The sequence below is a fragment of the Dermatophagoides farinae genome, chromosome 6 (genome assembly GCF_024713945.1).
Source record: "Dermatophagoides farinae isolate YC_2012a chromosome 6, ASM2471394v1, whole genome shotgun sequence".
Taxonomy (NCBI): Eukaryota; Metazoa; Arthropoda; class Arachnida; order Sarcoptiformes; family Pyroglyphidae; genus Dermatophagoides; species Dermatophagoides farinae.
Window position 1 is genome coordinate 971,647 of NC_134682.1, and position 16,945 is coordinate 988,591.

General features: G+C 29.7%; 3 protein-coding genes across 3 annotated transcripts; 1 reads left to right on the top strand and 2 right to left on the bottom strand.

Annotated features, from left to right (window-relative positions):
- Positions 1–964: 964 nt before the first annotated feature.
- Oat (Ornithine aminotransferase precursor) lies at positions 965–3,662 on the bottom strand. The gene is made up of 2 exons (XM_047057405.2): positions 2,927–3,662; positions 965–2,701 (listed from the first exon to the last, which is right to left on the bottom strand). Exons 1-2 carry the CDS (start codon positions 3,180–3,182, stop codon positions 1,572–1,574), a joined length of 1,386 nt encoding a protein of 461 aa, XP_046913361.2. The 5' UTR covers positions 3,183–3,662; the 3' UTR covers positions 965–1,571.
- Positions 3,663–4,750: 1,088 nt separating this feature from the next.
- LOC124493513 (uncharacterized) lies at positions 4,751–6,400 on the top strand. Its single transcript, XM_047056596.2, has 2 exons — positions 4,751–4,883; positions 4,942–6,400. The coding sequence occupies exons 1-2, from the start codon at positions 4,824–4,826 to the stop codon at positions 6,394–6,396; spliced, it is 1,515 nt and encodes a 504-aa protein (XP_046912552.2). The 5' UTR covers positions 4,751–4,823; the 3' UTR covers positions 6,397–6,400.
- On the bottom strand, positions 6,388–16,819 carry LOC124493512 (fasciclin-1). The gene is made up of 8 exons (XM_075731678.1): positions 16,221–16,819; positions 15,147–15,840; positions 10,184–10,349; positions 8,787–9,308; positions 8,259–8,717; positions 7,782–8,188; positions 7,593–7,707; positions 6,388–7,520 (listed from the first exon to the last, which is right to left on the bottom strand). The coding sequence occupies exons 2-8, from the start codon at positions 15,597–15,599 to the stop codon at positions 7,303–7,305; spliced, it is 2,340 nt and encodes a 779-aa protein (XP_075587793.1). The 5' UTR covers positions 15,600–15,840; positions 16,221–16,819; the 3' UTR covers positions 6,388–7,302.
- Between the last annotated feature and the right edge of the window lie 126 nt (positions 16,820–16,945).

Genomic DNA, 16,945 nt, shown 5'->3' on the forward strand with positions numbered 1-16,945 from the left:
TCTTTTTTTAAAAAAAAAACTTGGCCATCAAAAGAAAAATTTTTTTTTTTGTTTGATTCAATGTAATGATGATGATGATCGATGATTGCCGAAAGCAATATAAATGAAAAAAAAAATTTTTTTTTTTTTACAATCAATTTTAGGGCGATCATTTACACAATTGGATTGATAGATGAATGAATGGTGTCAATGTTTCGTTGGTTTCCGCCCGAAAAGTAATCATTTCCTCCCCTTTCATCATCATCATCATTAATATTTTATTTTATTTTTTATTATTATTCTCCGGTATTTTGTTTTCTTGTTTGTTACAACATCATACAACAACGGTGAAAACTGGAAAATTCTAATTTTAAAACCAAACAAAACAAAGTTTTTTTTTTGACTGTGTGATGATTATCAATCAATCAGTTTGTGCTAAAAGAAAAGAAAAAACTAGATTGACACACACACACACGCCCAAAGTAAAAAAAAATAGGTTTATCATTATCATCGTCAATTGATTTGTATCATTATGGTATCCATGTGTGTGTGTGTGTGTTAGTGTTAGTGTGGATAATGACACCAGGTAAAGATATATTTTTCATTAAGCAATATAATTGAAAACACACACTTGTTGTTGTTGTTGTTGTTGTTGTCATTCATTGGACGATGTGATACTTGATGATGATGATGATGATGATGATAATTATGACAAATTAAGATTTGCTTTTCATAGCATCAACAAAATAAACATTAAACATCAGTTCAATGACATTTTTAATACAAACAACACACATACACACACACATAATATAGAAGATTATTATGGTTGAATTTTTTTTCTGTTAAGAATTTCAATGAATTTAAAAAATTCAAAAATTACTTGCATGGGAATATGATGACACTGTGTTTAGAATTTGACAATGACAAATAATATTCAAAGAGATATTTTTGTCACATACACACACACACACACACATTCACATTTTGTATCGTTTTTAATCGCCCATTTATTTCAATTTCACATTCATTACAGGAAAAAAAATAAAATAAAAATATAAACCAGATCATCAAAAGAAAAAAAAAATGAAAACAAATCATCATCATCACCATTATCATCGTGTTGATACGTGAGTAGAATGTGTTAATTGATTTGAATGTTTTGTTGTTGCAAAAAGAAAAAATGAAAAATATGAATGCCTGATGCAGAAACATTCGAATGAATTCGAAATGCAAATGTGTATGCTGTTCAAATAAAACGTGACAAGATGTTTGGATTTCTGTTTCCACATCACAATAACCAAAAAAAAAAAAAAAAAAAAAATGGAAAAAAACGAGATGAAAATTTAAATGATGATGATGATAAATAAATACCACAGAGAAGAAAAGAGAAGAGAAGTGAAAAGAAAAGTGTAAACAAAATTGTCATCGAAAATATTTATCGCGTTTCATATCGTTGTTTTTCGTTGCCACCACCATCGTCATCGCCATCGCCATTATCATTGATTGGTTGGATTTTATCATTTTTGTTGTTGTTGTTTTTCAAATTGATGATGATGATTATTATTATTTTTTGTTGATGATAAAAGTTATTATTTTCTCATCGATTCCATTGTATCGACAATAATATCGACACATTCATGTAATTCATTTTCATTAATAATCAATGGTGGCGCAAAACGTATTTTATCACCATGTGTTGGTTTTGCCAATAGACCACGATCACGCATTTGTAAACACATTTCCCATGCATCATAATCTTCACGTACAATAACAGCATTCAATAGACCTTTTCCTCTAATACAAATGGCAACATCTTTTGGCAGACGTTCTTGTAGTAATTTTCGAAATAAATTGCCCATTTTTTCAGCATTTTCAGATAATTTTTCTTCAACAATTACTTTCAATGCTGTCATTGCCACTTTCATACCTAATGGATTGCCACCATATGTTGAACCATGTTCACCTGGTTTAATTGTCAACATAATTTCATCATCGGCAACAACACCGGACACTGGATAAACACCGCCGGATATTGCTTTACCTAAACAAATTAAATCTGGTCGAACATTTTCATGATTCACGCACAACATACGGCCAGTACGACCAATTCCTGTTTGTACTTCATCTGCGATCCATAATACATTATATTTGGTACATAATTCACGTACACCGCTTAGATAACCATCATGTGGTACAACAACACCAGCTTCACCTTGTATTGGTTCACACATATAAGCGGCAATATTATGACTTTCTTCAGCTAATTTTCTTTCCAATGCATTCAAATCATTATATGGTATACATTCAAAACCGGGCATAAATGGACCAAAACCTTTATAGGAACTTGGATCAGTTGATGCTGAAATGGCGGCCATACTTCTGCCCCAGAAATTATCCTGTGCAAATATCACTTTTGCTTCATAATATGGTACACCTTTTACATCGTATGCCCAACGTCTAGCTAATTTTACAGCTGAATCACATGCTTCAACACCGGTATTCATTGGCAAAAATCGTTGATAACCAAGTAATTCAGTAATATATTCATTAAATTCACCTAAAACATCATTGAAAAATGCACGTGATGTTAATGTCAATATCTGTGATTGTTGTTGTAATGTTTCAATGATTCGTGGATGACAATGGCCTTGATTGACGGCCGAATAAGCCGAAAGAAAATCATAATATCGTTTTCCTTCTACATCCCAGACATAGCAACCTGGCAACCAAACGAGATCAGTGATATAAAATCAGCCCCCAACAACAAGAAATAGATAATTAAAAAAAAAGAAGAAGAAAAGATAAAAAATTATCGATTAGTGTGATAATCAGAAGAAGAAATTAATGAGTGAAAAAACAATTTTTGTTTATTCAAATAAATCGATTGATGATGAACAAATCGATTAATTGTTGCTACCCCTTCTCTTTCCCCGTTACTACATACCTTTACCACGTGATAATGCCACAGGAAGTGGATGATAATTATGTGCACCATATTTTTCTTCTTTGTCAATTATTTGCTTTGTCGTTCTTTTTGGTTGATTGACATTATTAAACGATTGTTCTTGCTGCTGCTGCTGTTGTTGTTTAGTTGCCGATTGAATAGATCCTATAGTGGATGAATTATGTAGATTCCGTAATTGTTGATGAATTCTTGATGATGGATAAAATCCACGGAATAAAAATTTACTTAAAGACATTTTTTTATGTTGGAAAATTTAACCAGAAAAATTTAAAAACACGAAAAAAAATTTTTGTTTACAAAAAGAGCAATTATTTTGTTCAGACGCTTCAAATGTAGTAGTTAAAAATACAAATAAACTAAAAAATGTTGAATAAAATCTTTGCCAAACAACGTGGCTATTTATACAGAATGATGATGATGATGATTTTTTTTTTGGATGAATTTCATCGTGTCTTATCGGTATATATATCAAATGTGTGTGTGTGTGTGTGTGTGTTTGTACGATGTGTGTGATTTGTGTGTGAATGAGTGTGGCAATGATAAAAAAAAAAAATTTTCTTAAATTTCTAATGCATGTCAGTATCAGTAGCAGCAACAGCAGCAGCAGCGAAAACACTATCGACAATTGAATAAAAAATGAAAATAAAGATGACCAGATTTTGGTCAATTTTCATTTTTTTTTTTTTTGTTGTTGAAAATAATAATTCTTTTAGATATTTAAATTGTTGATTTTTTTTTTCGTTTGATTTGGTTAGAATTTTTGCCACCTTTTTTTTCGGTGATATGTTGCAACAAAAATGGACACAAAACCTGATGAACAAGTTTTTTTTTCATTTTCATTACCTCTAGATTTTTATTTTGTCATTTTTTTTCATTATTATTATTGATAATGATGATCAATAACTGATTGATTTAGGATTTCTGGTTTTTTGTGTTTCTCTCTTTCTCTTTCTTTTTCTCATGACTTGTGATATTCTTGTTGCTCTTAAACTTTACTTTGTTGGTACAAAAGTAAAGTTCAGTCCAATTTCTCTTTCGTCGTTTTGATTTTTGGATTTTGTTCAAAATCGATCAAAAAAAATGGATTTTATTGGCGTGTGAATGTGTGAACTAAAAAAAAAATTTTACAGGAGCAAAGTTTCCAATGAAAAAAAAACAAACAAACAGACAGCGTTTGTTTTGTCATCATTTTTGTTGTTGTTGTTGTGATTAGCGGTCACAAGTTCCAGAATCAAATATAAATCAATGGTACCGCTTTGTTTCTTTGCAATGATATTGTGGATATTGTGGATTTCGTCATTTTTTTTATTTGATATTTAGACTTTGGTTAAAACAAAAACCGAACGAAACAAAAAAAAAATAATAATAATAACATGATGTAAATATTATCATCAATACAAACATAATATTTGTATATTAACAAAATTATTACAATTAAGCACTACTATTTTAATGTTTTGGTATAAATTGATTGATTGATTGATCGATCGATCGATCGTGTGTGTGTGTGCGTGCCAATCATTATCGTGTAATCGTCGAATATGAAAAGTACAAAAATAAAATTTTTTTTTATGTTACATCGAACAACGAATAGATGGCGTTTGTGCATTTTTTTTTTTGATTATAGCCACGCCTTCTAACATACACATAAATTGAATATTCGGAAAAAAAAATTTTACAACGGTCAATTTGTGTGTGTACAGCATTGTAGTGGCGCCAAATACCACACAAATAATGATGATGAGCTAGTGGTGTGTGTTTGTTGAATGTAAACTTTGTCCGCGTATCATCATCGATTTATTTATACACACACATGTCATATGACATTTGTTGATGTTTTTTTTTTGGGGGGGCATAATATAAACATTACAAAACAATGACACAAAGATTTCCGTATTATAATCCTACCATGCCTATGATACCGGAACCACCAAGAGTAAGTTGTGATTAATTGATTTTCAAATTAAAAATCATCATCATATCATTATCAACAGGTTGTTCCCATTCAACCATGGATACAAGATGATTCAATTGATATGGATCGAAATCATCTGACTACAACAATTCATCCATGTAAAGATACATTGAAACAATTGAGATTAAAATTTGGTATCATCACCGACAACGATAATCGAATAAATCCTGATGATTCGTTGATTGAAAATATAAAATTAATCGATTTGAATAACGATAATACAACGACAAAATCAACAGACAACAAATGTTGTCGACATAATAATAATGATCTTCAAAATCAATTAAATAAACTACAGAATAATTTACGAAATCAATTGATCGAATTACAAACATCGGATGATGATGATCATGAAAAATGTCCTGGATCAACAACACCAAAACAATTACTTGAATATATACGAAAACAAGATGAACGATTAACGATGATTAATCAGAAAATAGATCAATTATTACAGTTACAAAAATCATTAACAATTGAACAACAACAACAACAAATCGAACGTTCTGTACAAACAACAACAACAACAACAATACATCAAAAACCAAATCATCATCATCTGAAAAAAACATCACTTTCATCGGAAGAATCTCCATCTTTATCATCATCATCATCAATGAATTCATCGACAACACAAAATTATCTTGATTCTAGTATTGAAAAAATGCGTAAAGATTTATATGACAGCGTTCGATTAAAACGTCATCACCTACAGCAGACTAAAGTGAAACAATTTCTTCAAAGTCCACCATCCAATAAACTAACGACGAACAACGATGATGATCGGGTTGAAAAAGTAGATGAATTCAACTATACAACAATGTTATCGGAGGTTAATTCAATTTTAGTTCGAAATGGATCCGTTTCAACCAGTACACCAATGTCGAAACCAAAACGGCACCAACAACGTCAACAACAACACCATCCACGACAATTATTACGTACGGAACAATCTATTTATATTCAACGATTAGCATCAAAATATTGTATGGATGATAATGTGGCTGATAACCAAACAACAAAGATCGATAATGATGATGATGACGATGAAATTGTTTTAGAATCGATACGAAAATCAACAAGGATAAACACTTTAAAAATGACCAAACATGTACAACCACCATCGCCAAAAATTGATTATCAAAAATTTCAAACAAATTACAATCGATATGCATTATCCGATCATAATAGTTCGATTGCAACACGTAATTATATGGACAAATATGGTCTTTATATTGAAACGACTATGAATAAACATCGAAAATCGTTGAATCCTAAACATAATCGTTATAAGTCATCGATTTTAATTGAAGATGTTGATGATGATGATGATGATGATGAAAACTATCTTGATGCCAAAGCTAATGTAAGCAATAATACGGACCTACAAAATAATCGAACACCAGCACCACCACCACCACCTGATCGACTAATCGATTTGGATCTGATGAAAAAACTGCCCAAATTGAAATGATGAAATATTTTATTTAGCAAGAAAAAAAAATTTAAATTATTTCAATGATTGATTGATTGATTGATATTTTAATTTATTAAATACAAATGTGAATGTGTATATATTATGGTGTAAAGAAGTGGAACAAAATAAACAAAAAAAAAGTTTTGTTTTTCGATTTTTTTTCTGTAATTATAAAATATAATGATGATGATAATGAGAAAAAATTGTGTTCATTTAGATTGGTCAGTGTTTGGTGTGTGTGAAGCAAAAAAAAAAAATGTTTTTGTCTTGATTGACACAAATTACATCATTTTGGTCAAATGTTGTTGTCTGTCAATCAGAGAAAAAAAAATGAAATGAAATGAGGAAAAAAATATAAAGATTAAATGCCCTTAGAGGTTGGAAAAGAAAGAAAAAGTGTAATTATGGAGTAGTAGTAGAAATGATGATGATGATTGAAAATGCTACTATATTGTTATCGATCTGTCTTGTTAATTATTATTAATCGATAATAATTAATGGAGAAAAAAAATAATTTGGAAAAAAAACGAAAAGCAAATCCTATACACAATTATCGATTAGAAAGAAAAAAGTTTGTGTGTGTGAAGAAAGTAGTGAAAAAAACAATGGTCAAAAAATAATAAATGCAAACCCATTCAATGAATCTTTTTGCCATTTAGTTTAGTGGTTTAAATTAATAATAATAACCATTATTATTATTTTGTATAGAAAAATGTGTTTGGTTTCGGTATGTATGGATTTTCTGGTCGATTAGCTCGATGGTTAATGTGTAAATAAATTTTGGGTTCAATAAAGAAATTAATAAATGTGTTTTAGGAAAATATAGTGTGTGTGATGATAATGGTGATGAATAGAAAATGGAATGGGTTTTTTTTTTGTTTTGTCTTGGTTTTGTTTTTAAAATTAACGTAACTGCTGTGTGAACATAATGGAAACAAGGCCCATAATAAGGTATACGAATAAATGGCAGTATGATTGGCCATTGATGGCAGCATTGACTTTTAAATCACGTTTCTTTGCCAATACTTTATCAATGATGTGAATGACACCATTCAATCCATGAATATCGGAGCTAATTATTTTGGCCCGTGTTCCTTCCCATTCGATATAAATTTCGCGTGCTAAAAAAAAAGAAAGAAATTTCTCATTACAATTTTGTATTGATTTTAAAAATAATACACTTTCAAACTTACTGGTAGGATCGGGTAAAATATTTAGTTCACCTTGAATAGTATCAACTTTTTTCACTGTTTGTTCCAAATCTTTTTTATTATATTGTCCTTTAGCTGAAATATGACGATCCAAAATCTGTTTTTTTCGATAAAAAATGTATTCAAATTAATTAACATATATGTTGAAAATAAAATTATTTCTATACATACAGCTCGTGAAATGGATGGATAGATGCCTTGATCAAGTTGTTTAAATTCGGATGGATTTGCCCTATCAAATTCCATCCATGCTGTATTTGATGGTGCAAAAAATGTATAACGTTTATTTTTATCCAACAATTTTGAATTCCAATTCTGTGTGCCGCCTTGTGATCCAATCTTGAATGTTTCATTCAACATTGGATTATTGATTAATTTTTCATATATTGTATTGAAAGGCATTCCAAGAACACGATCAATAATATGTAAAATACCATCAGATGCACCTAAATCCGATAACGACGATGTTGCATTCACACCACCACTTTCAACAGTTAATCGTGCATTCGAATCGGTACCAACCAAACGAAACATAACAGGCACACCATTTGCCGATGTATAATTAGCGAATCCTGCACCTGTCAACACATAATCAGATCAATAACAATTTAAATAAGACAAGCGTCAAGTCAAAACAATAAAACTTACTTCTTTTAAGATCACTGAATGACACTTGTTGATAGACAACATGATTCAATAATAATTTTTTCATTTCATCAGAATCTTCACTGATACCGGCAAAATTTTGATTATTATCCATCAAATTAGCGAATGCATTATCATCTGGTGCCAAAACGGTTTTATTGGAATTTTTTCCAATATTACTCAATACATCTGGATGTTTTTCCAATAATTTATAGAAACGTTTCAATTTATTTTGTTCACGTAGAAAATCTCTGATAGCCATATCCATCAACATCAAGGGTTTATCAATAATGTGAACAACACCATTTTTCACCGGAATATTTGCCTTAATCATTCGACTTAATACACGGCCAGCCTTGTGGATAGCATCATTTTTTATCGTATTTGTTTGAATATAATACATTTGCTCCACAGTAAATCGAACAGTTTTATTAATGAATGAAAGTTCAACATCGACATTGTCTGTTTTAAAAAAAAATCATATCGTATAAGTTAAACAAGATAATCTAAATTTCTTTTTTTTCAACTTACCATCAAAAGCCATTGTATTATAGCTACGACGATCACCCATGGTTCGTATAAATAATGGTTTATCCTTGATAACATGAGCTTTGACAACATATTCATCGAATTCTGGTGTACCACGGCTAGCAACTTTTGTTGGAATGAAAAATGTACCCGGTGTTGAAAATATTGATTCCAATTGTTTTTCCTGAACTTTTTGTAGAAATTTCGACATATCAAAATTATCCAATCCATAAATGGATGGTTCTTTAAGTAATTCCAATGCAGTTGGAGCGGTAGGTCGATTCGGTTTCAATGATGAAAGTACTTCATCGATAATATACAATGCTTGACCTTCAGCATTTGGTCCATTACCTTGTAAATCTTCAATAGCTTCAATGACAAAGGCATTGTTAACAAAATATGATTTCTCATCCGGTTTATATGGATTATAATCCGTTGTAGTCAGATAAAGTGGTGGAAATTGTCCATTCAATGCATTTGCCGGTGAAGCTTCGGTCCATGATTCACGTTTAATTGTTGCTGATACTATTGAAACCAAAAAAAAAAATCGATTATAATTTCTATATGTCGACACTCACTTACGCAACAACAACAACAACAAAACTCTGAATAAATGTTGATAATTGCTAATCAAAAATGACAGATTCTCACTTGATATTAATAAAACATGCTGATCATATATAGCGAAAAAAAAATCTCAACAAAAAAAATAATCTTTTTATCGATACGCAACAATAACTATCACGGGTATATTGTCTTATCATGATGATGATGAAGACAACGGTGGCAACAGCGACGGCGGTCAGAAATCATTCGGCCATAAAAATCATCACCAACCATTATCATCATCGACAACAGCAGCAAAAAAAATTCTCAAACAAAAAAAAAATAAAATAAGATCGGGTCATTACACCTGAGGTCTAGTAGTCTTATCGATTTTCTGGTACTCACACAACAACAACAACAGCAAAACGTTCGTATCATTTCTCTTATTTCCTATTCACTTACTATCAATATATTCTGAAACAAAAAAAAAAAAAAAAAATTTCAACTTGTCATTTATGCGATCAATTATTCATCATCCGATATTACAATTCTATATTCTAATGTTTTTTTTGTTCATTTTTCATATTCTACATGAATGAAATATATATCCACAAACACACACACACACTCACACACTAAGATCATTTGGGCGTTGGCTACTGCTGATGATGTTGAATCATCATGATCATCTGAAATAATCATAAATTATTCAAGGGTAAAATAAATAAAAAAAAACCATGTAAATTAGATTGGTTGAGTAAAAAAAAAATCAAGTTAAGCTTTCATCAATAATCTTATTTTTTTTCTCTCTCTCTCTCTCTCTCTCTGTGTATCTAACACAAACATGTACATACCAAGATGATATTGTAATAGATCCGAATTAAAACCATCCACTAGTTGTTGTTGAGAATTACGTTCCAAAAACATTTTTATAGCCTGATTAGTTGGTACAAATACTGTCATTTTCCATGATTTTAACATAAACGAATAGGCTGTATCATTTCCAATTAGATTTTTGAACTAAAAAAAAGAAAGAAACAAACAAAAAAAAACATCAATAAATTAGAAAAAAAACAATGACATTTACATTTGAATTATTTCAAATCAATTTGTTTATACAATACAGACAGACTAATGATGTTTTGTTTTAATTACGCTTTTAATTAAAAGAAACAAAATGATAATCAATCATTGAATGATTGATTATCATTTGAACATGATCATCATTTGACATTTTATTGATTAACATTCAATCATTTAAAGCTTTAACATAATCGTAACATTAAGACAAACATTTTGATGGACATTTAAACACACCGATTTAAAATTAATCAAAAATTTCAACCGAACTAAGTCTATGGTGGTGGTTTAATGTTTTATTTGGCAGCTTTTTTTTCTTTATCAATCAACCAACCATCATTACCATTTATTCAAAAGAATTCTTTAAATCAACAAACACAAATGTTGAGAACAAGATAGTAGAGTAGTAGAAAGACACTTCCTTTTACACAATGATCAAGGGGTATTATCATCAACCAAAAAAAAAAAAAAAAAACCGACGATTACCATTGATGATGTTGATGACAACTTCTGGCGACGATGATTGTCCACCATAATCATCATTATAATTTTTATTATCGTCAGTGTTATGTTACCATCATCATTATTATTATAAATGATAATATCTTTTTTTTTTTTTTTGTTGCCCCAGTAGTTACCATCACCATCATCATCATAATTATGCTACAGCATCGAAATCAATCCTCCAGAAAAAAAATACCATCCATCCATCCATCCATCCACAATAAACAATGTTGTTATATGATTCAATCGTAAAAGATTATCCATTATCATCAATGATATATTCACGATCATCATGATCATTCTATACACATACTTTTTTTTCATATATCGAAAAATCATAATGATCAGACATTGAATCATTGAATAGATCGACGACCTTTAAGTTTTTTTTTTTTGCTTTCACAATGACTTTATTTCAATTCAATTCAATATATTATTATTATTATTGTTTCAACCAACCAGTCAAAACGAATATATCAATAGAATATTTATTTTCGGTAAAAAAAATCGAGAGAGAAAGAGAAAGAAAGAAGGAAACTCTATTTTCACACACAAAAAAATCCTCGCTCTCTCTCTCTGGCTTGCTTATCATCATCATTCTTGTTGTTGTTTTTGTTTCGCATTTCTGGCCATAATTATGGTTATATAACATTAAATTCAGCTAGTCAGCTAGAGAAAACAAAACGAGAATAGCCATAGATTATATTTTACACACACACACACACACACACATACACAAGAAAACATAATTGCTCACTTTATTTTTTTTTTTTTTTTTATTCGGATGTGATCATCATCAAAATTTCTTCAATTTTTTTGTTGTTGTTGTTGTTGCCCCTCTTAAATAAATGTTCATCATCATTATTATTATCATCATCATCGGACGTTGCGTAAATTTACGGAGGTGTTGCGACTATACTAGTGTGGTAGTAGTAATAAAAAATGGTGGTAATGATTAAGGTAGAGAGAGAATCGTTTGTTTTTTCCAAGAAATTCAACAAAAAAAACATCATCTTAGTCATGATGTGTGGACAAACCATATCACTTATAGCCAAAAAATACTGACACACACACAACCAATGGATATCAAAAAGAATTTATCATTCATTTTCAAAAATATGAAAAAGTCAACCCAATCATAACCAAACAACAACAGACAACAACAAGCCTATAAGGACAAACAATTATTATTATCATCATCATTCAGTGATGATGATAATGATGATAATCATAAGTCATCATCATCAATACTAGATAAAACTGTGTATAGAAGAAAGAAAAATGGCCAAACCTGACAGATTATCATCTTATATACAACAACAAACAAACAAACAAACAAACAGACAAATAGAAGATCAAAAAAAACAGAATAAATTTATTCTAACTGAATAATTGACTATATGATTGACTGACTGACTGAATGGTTATATACACTAAATATGGTGAATTGAATTCAATGAATGAAAATTGTTTGATCGACAGCCATTCATGACGATGACTCCAAACAAAAAAGGCCATGACCTATGACATGTTTATGTATCTAAGAAAGTTACAAGTGTATGAATGAATGATGAAAAGAGACACTTGTTATTTATTTGTACAACAGTCAACGATGAAAACAAAAAAAAAATTTGAAATTCACAGCATTTGTTATGTAATTGTTTACCAAATTGTTATCGATTGTAATTTATAATATAAAAAACTTTTCCTTTACTATACCCACGTATCAATCGAATCATATACATTCATGGTCAGGAAAAAAAATGACAAAACGACAATCGAACTGAAGAGACAGAGAGGCAAAAGTAAAGATAAGAAAATCAAAAACTAGACTACATACAATACGGGCGTGTACAAACACAAATACACACGAACACCGGAAAAAGATTTTTTTTTTATTTATTCACATTCAAATCAACTGGAGGGAGAGAGAGTGAGATAGCAAAAAAAAAATCAAGAAATTTATTGGAAAATATAAAAAAAAATCTTGCATATAAAAGATTTGACAAATATTTACATATATAAATAAATGCTCTATATATTTTCATTCTATTTAGTAATGAAATTGATTTTTTTTCTCTCTCTCTCTCTAGATGTTCTTGATTTTTGTTCTGTCATATGTGTCAAATAAAATTCAAGTGTGTGTGTGTGTGTGCGTGTCGAGTGTGTATTTGATTGTTTGTATATATCGAATAGCGCCCCGGAAATATTGACCGACAAATACACAAACACATGCACATACACACAAACAGGGTATATATGAATGTAGGTTGATCAAGTCATATCTAATCACGACAACCAATAGCAGCAGCAACAACAACAACAACAACAACAGAAAACAATTTGATTAATTCGATAAAAACCGGATATAACCAATCATTGAATTGATTTCTTTTTTTTCTGGTTCATTACGTTTGTACCCAATTTTTCTTTTTTTTTCATTCACATCAATGCCAATGTCATCAAAAAAAAAAAAACAAAAACAAAAAATTCAATCATCATCATCCTATTTTTTGATGACCAAAACCGAAATAAATGTCCATCAATCACGTATTCACCTGCCAATCAATCAATCAATCAATCAAAACAAAAGAGGCACATGCATTTTTTTCTCTAAATAAATAAATTCAGTATGAATAAACAAAATTTTTTACATCAAAAAAAATAAACATTAATTAACTGATGATGGTAATTAATTATCTATATATTACATTCACAAAAAAAAATCAATCAATCAATCAATCAGTGATGTTAAATAATTCGTTATACAAACAAATAAAAAATGAAAGAATTTTTGGTTTCTAATTGAATTTCATTTGTAAATAGCAAAATGAAGAAAAACGAACGTGCCATACCCATTGAATCATTAATTTTTTTTGTGATTCTAACTTGATGATCATTCGTTACGTCCATCACATTTTTGGACATTCAATTTGGTTACAACAACAACAACAAAAAACCGTCCATCATGATTATTGAAAATCAGAAAAAAACCAAAATTCATCAAGTGCAATGTACGAGAGATTACACACACAGCAAACACCCACACACACACACATTTGGATTTTTCTATTTGCACCAAAGTGGTGTTTGTTTTATCATCGAAAAAAAGTAAGCTCTAAAACAAACAGATAATAAATAAACAAAAAAAACCGGGAAACGAAACGAAAAAAAAAATCTAAATCAAACATCATCATTTCCAATAATCGATGAATAGACAAAATTTTGAAATGATGATGAATTTTTTTTTCAAAAATCAAATCAACAACCTAACCAAAATAAAAAAAAATCGATCAATGTGTGTAATAGTATGTGAAACATGGTAACAAGAAAACAAAAAAACCCAAACTGGTGACACCCAATCATTTATTCTTTTTCAAATATTAACCAAAATGAAAATGAAAGCCATTAATGTCACCCAGGTGAATGGCAAGCAACATTACTTTCTTTCTCTTTCTTTTTTTTGTCCAATTAATCAATAGCAATGCAAAACAAAACAAAACAAAAAACAAAACCAAACAGAAAACTATTGACTCATCGTTATGGCACATAACAACGGAAATATGAATATTGCTCACAGACACACACACACACACAAATTGTGGTTAGTTACGTTTACAATTCATCATCGTTTAACACATCCGTAAAACACCGGCATTAAATCACAAAAAAAAATTTCATACAAATTCCATGTACTTTTGACATTTCAAATAATTCTGGTGGGTAACCATAGAAACTATTGTCATTATTGTTTTTTTTTTGTTTTCTAGCAAAAGAAAAAAAGAAATTATTTCAAAATATCGATTCAAATATAGAGAATGAATGATTCATTCATTCGTGTTTCAATCAATAAATGATGAATGAACATCTGCCGAATAATCACACAATCAACCAACCAACTAACTGACAGTAAAACAATCTATAGAGAGATGATCAAAGATTGATGACCTAAAAATCACAATAGTGGTGGTGGAAATTTAATTTTGTTCATCATCATCATCATCATCATTCTTCGATGTGAAGCTAATTAATGATTGGAAAATCAATCGACTAAAAATAAATTTTTTTTTTAAAGAAAAAACAAATTACTGATTAATTAACCATAAACAAAAAAAAATGATGATGATGCTATTAAAGTAATCGATCAATTAAAAAAGTATTTTTTTTTTGATATTCGTAACGAATTTTGAAATTGAAAATCAAAAAAAAAAAGAAGAAAAGAAGAAAACTCACCATTGAAAGTTCCGGATTCTCTGAGATCACTTGAAAGGCGTTGTTATTATTATATTGTGCTGCTTGCACTGCCGTTATAAGATTACTACAATTGATTAATTGTAATAAAAATATCGGTAATAATAATGTATTCATTATGGAAATTAAGGCCAAACAATAATTATTGAACCAATTTTTATGTTGATGTTTTATTTGATTATTATTATGATGATGATGATGATTATAACATTGTTTTTGTTGTTGATTTTTATTATCATTTGTTTGATGATATACACTATATTCATCTGATGATGATTGTTGTTGTTGTTGTTGATCATTATTCATTTTCAATGACTGTTGTTTTTGATGATGATGATGATGAAATATATTGGAAATCGAATAATGATCATTATCATCATCATCATCATTCGAATAACCGTTTCCATAGCATCTTTGTCTATTGATTGGGAACATTTTTTTTTCAATGATTTTTTCGTTCTTTTTGAAAAAATCGTTGTTGTTGTTGTTGTTTGTGAGTTGGAAAAACCACTGTTATTCGGATATTTTTTTTCGATTACTCAGGCTTGATCGTCGTTGTCGGTTTTTGTTGTTGTTGTTGTTGTCGTATTGAATATTGATTGAAAATCACACACACAGATCACATTTGTGTTCGGTTTTTTACATTCATTCAAAAAAAATTGTAATTGATCACACGCTATTATTCATTCAATTTTATTCAATCATTCGATTAAATTGATGATGTCGATGATTGAAGAGATTGATCGGTGAACAAGAAAAAAAAATCGGACAATTCGATTAAGAAATGGCAAAGATTTCAAATTTCAAACAATAAAGTCGAAATAGTAGCCAGGCAAGATTCGAAATCAAAAAAAATTTGATTATCATCATATTTCCAATATATAAAAAACGACCGGTTTCAATTTTCAATTTCAGCCCAAAAACGTTGTCATTGTTGTTGTTGTTGTTTTTGATTTTCCGGCAAATTTAGTTGACAAGAAAAATAAAGAAATTTGAATCAAAAAAATTATTGGTTCGATTCAATCGAATCATTTGAACATAGAAAAAAAAACTTACCCGTCCAAAAAAAAATTGAATCAATTTCCGGCCTTATAAAAACAAATTGATTTGATTGATTGATTGATTGAATGTCAATTTTTGGATTGATTGACGACAAAATGACAAACAACACATAAACAGGGACCAGACACAATACAATTTTGTTTCTGGATCAAATACCGCCGCCGTCGCCGCTGTCGTAGTAGTAGAAGTAGTAGCGAAAAACCGAAAAAAATCCAACAAAACTAAACCAAACCAAACCAAACCCAACGATCAAAAATTTTGTTTTCAAATCAAACAAGAAACAAAAATTCAAATTCACTATGTTTGCATAGAGTGAAATAATCAATCGTTTTGAACCAAACGAAAGAAATAAAAAAAAATCGTTTAAAAATCATCCACACAACAGGCAACCATAAAGGTTTCAATTAAAAAAAAAAAAATTCATTCGAATCATCAAACAACAAGACCACTACTACCACCACTGTAAATGCCCATAGAGTGAATTCAAATTACTGGTGAGAATGAAGCAAATGGCGAACCAAACAGAAAAAACTATTATGGCCGAACAAAAAAAAAACATGAAAATGAATATTTTCAATCTATCGACTCTTCTTGTGTTTGGTCGTTTTTTTTTTAATTGACAATTTGCTGGCCATTCTACTGCCACCACCACCACAATTGTATGATGTTTATAAATTATGCCACCACCACCACTACTATACCACTACTTGAAATTGGAT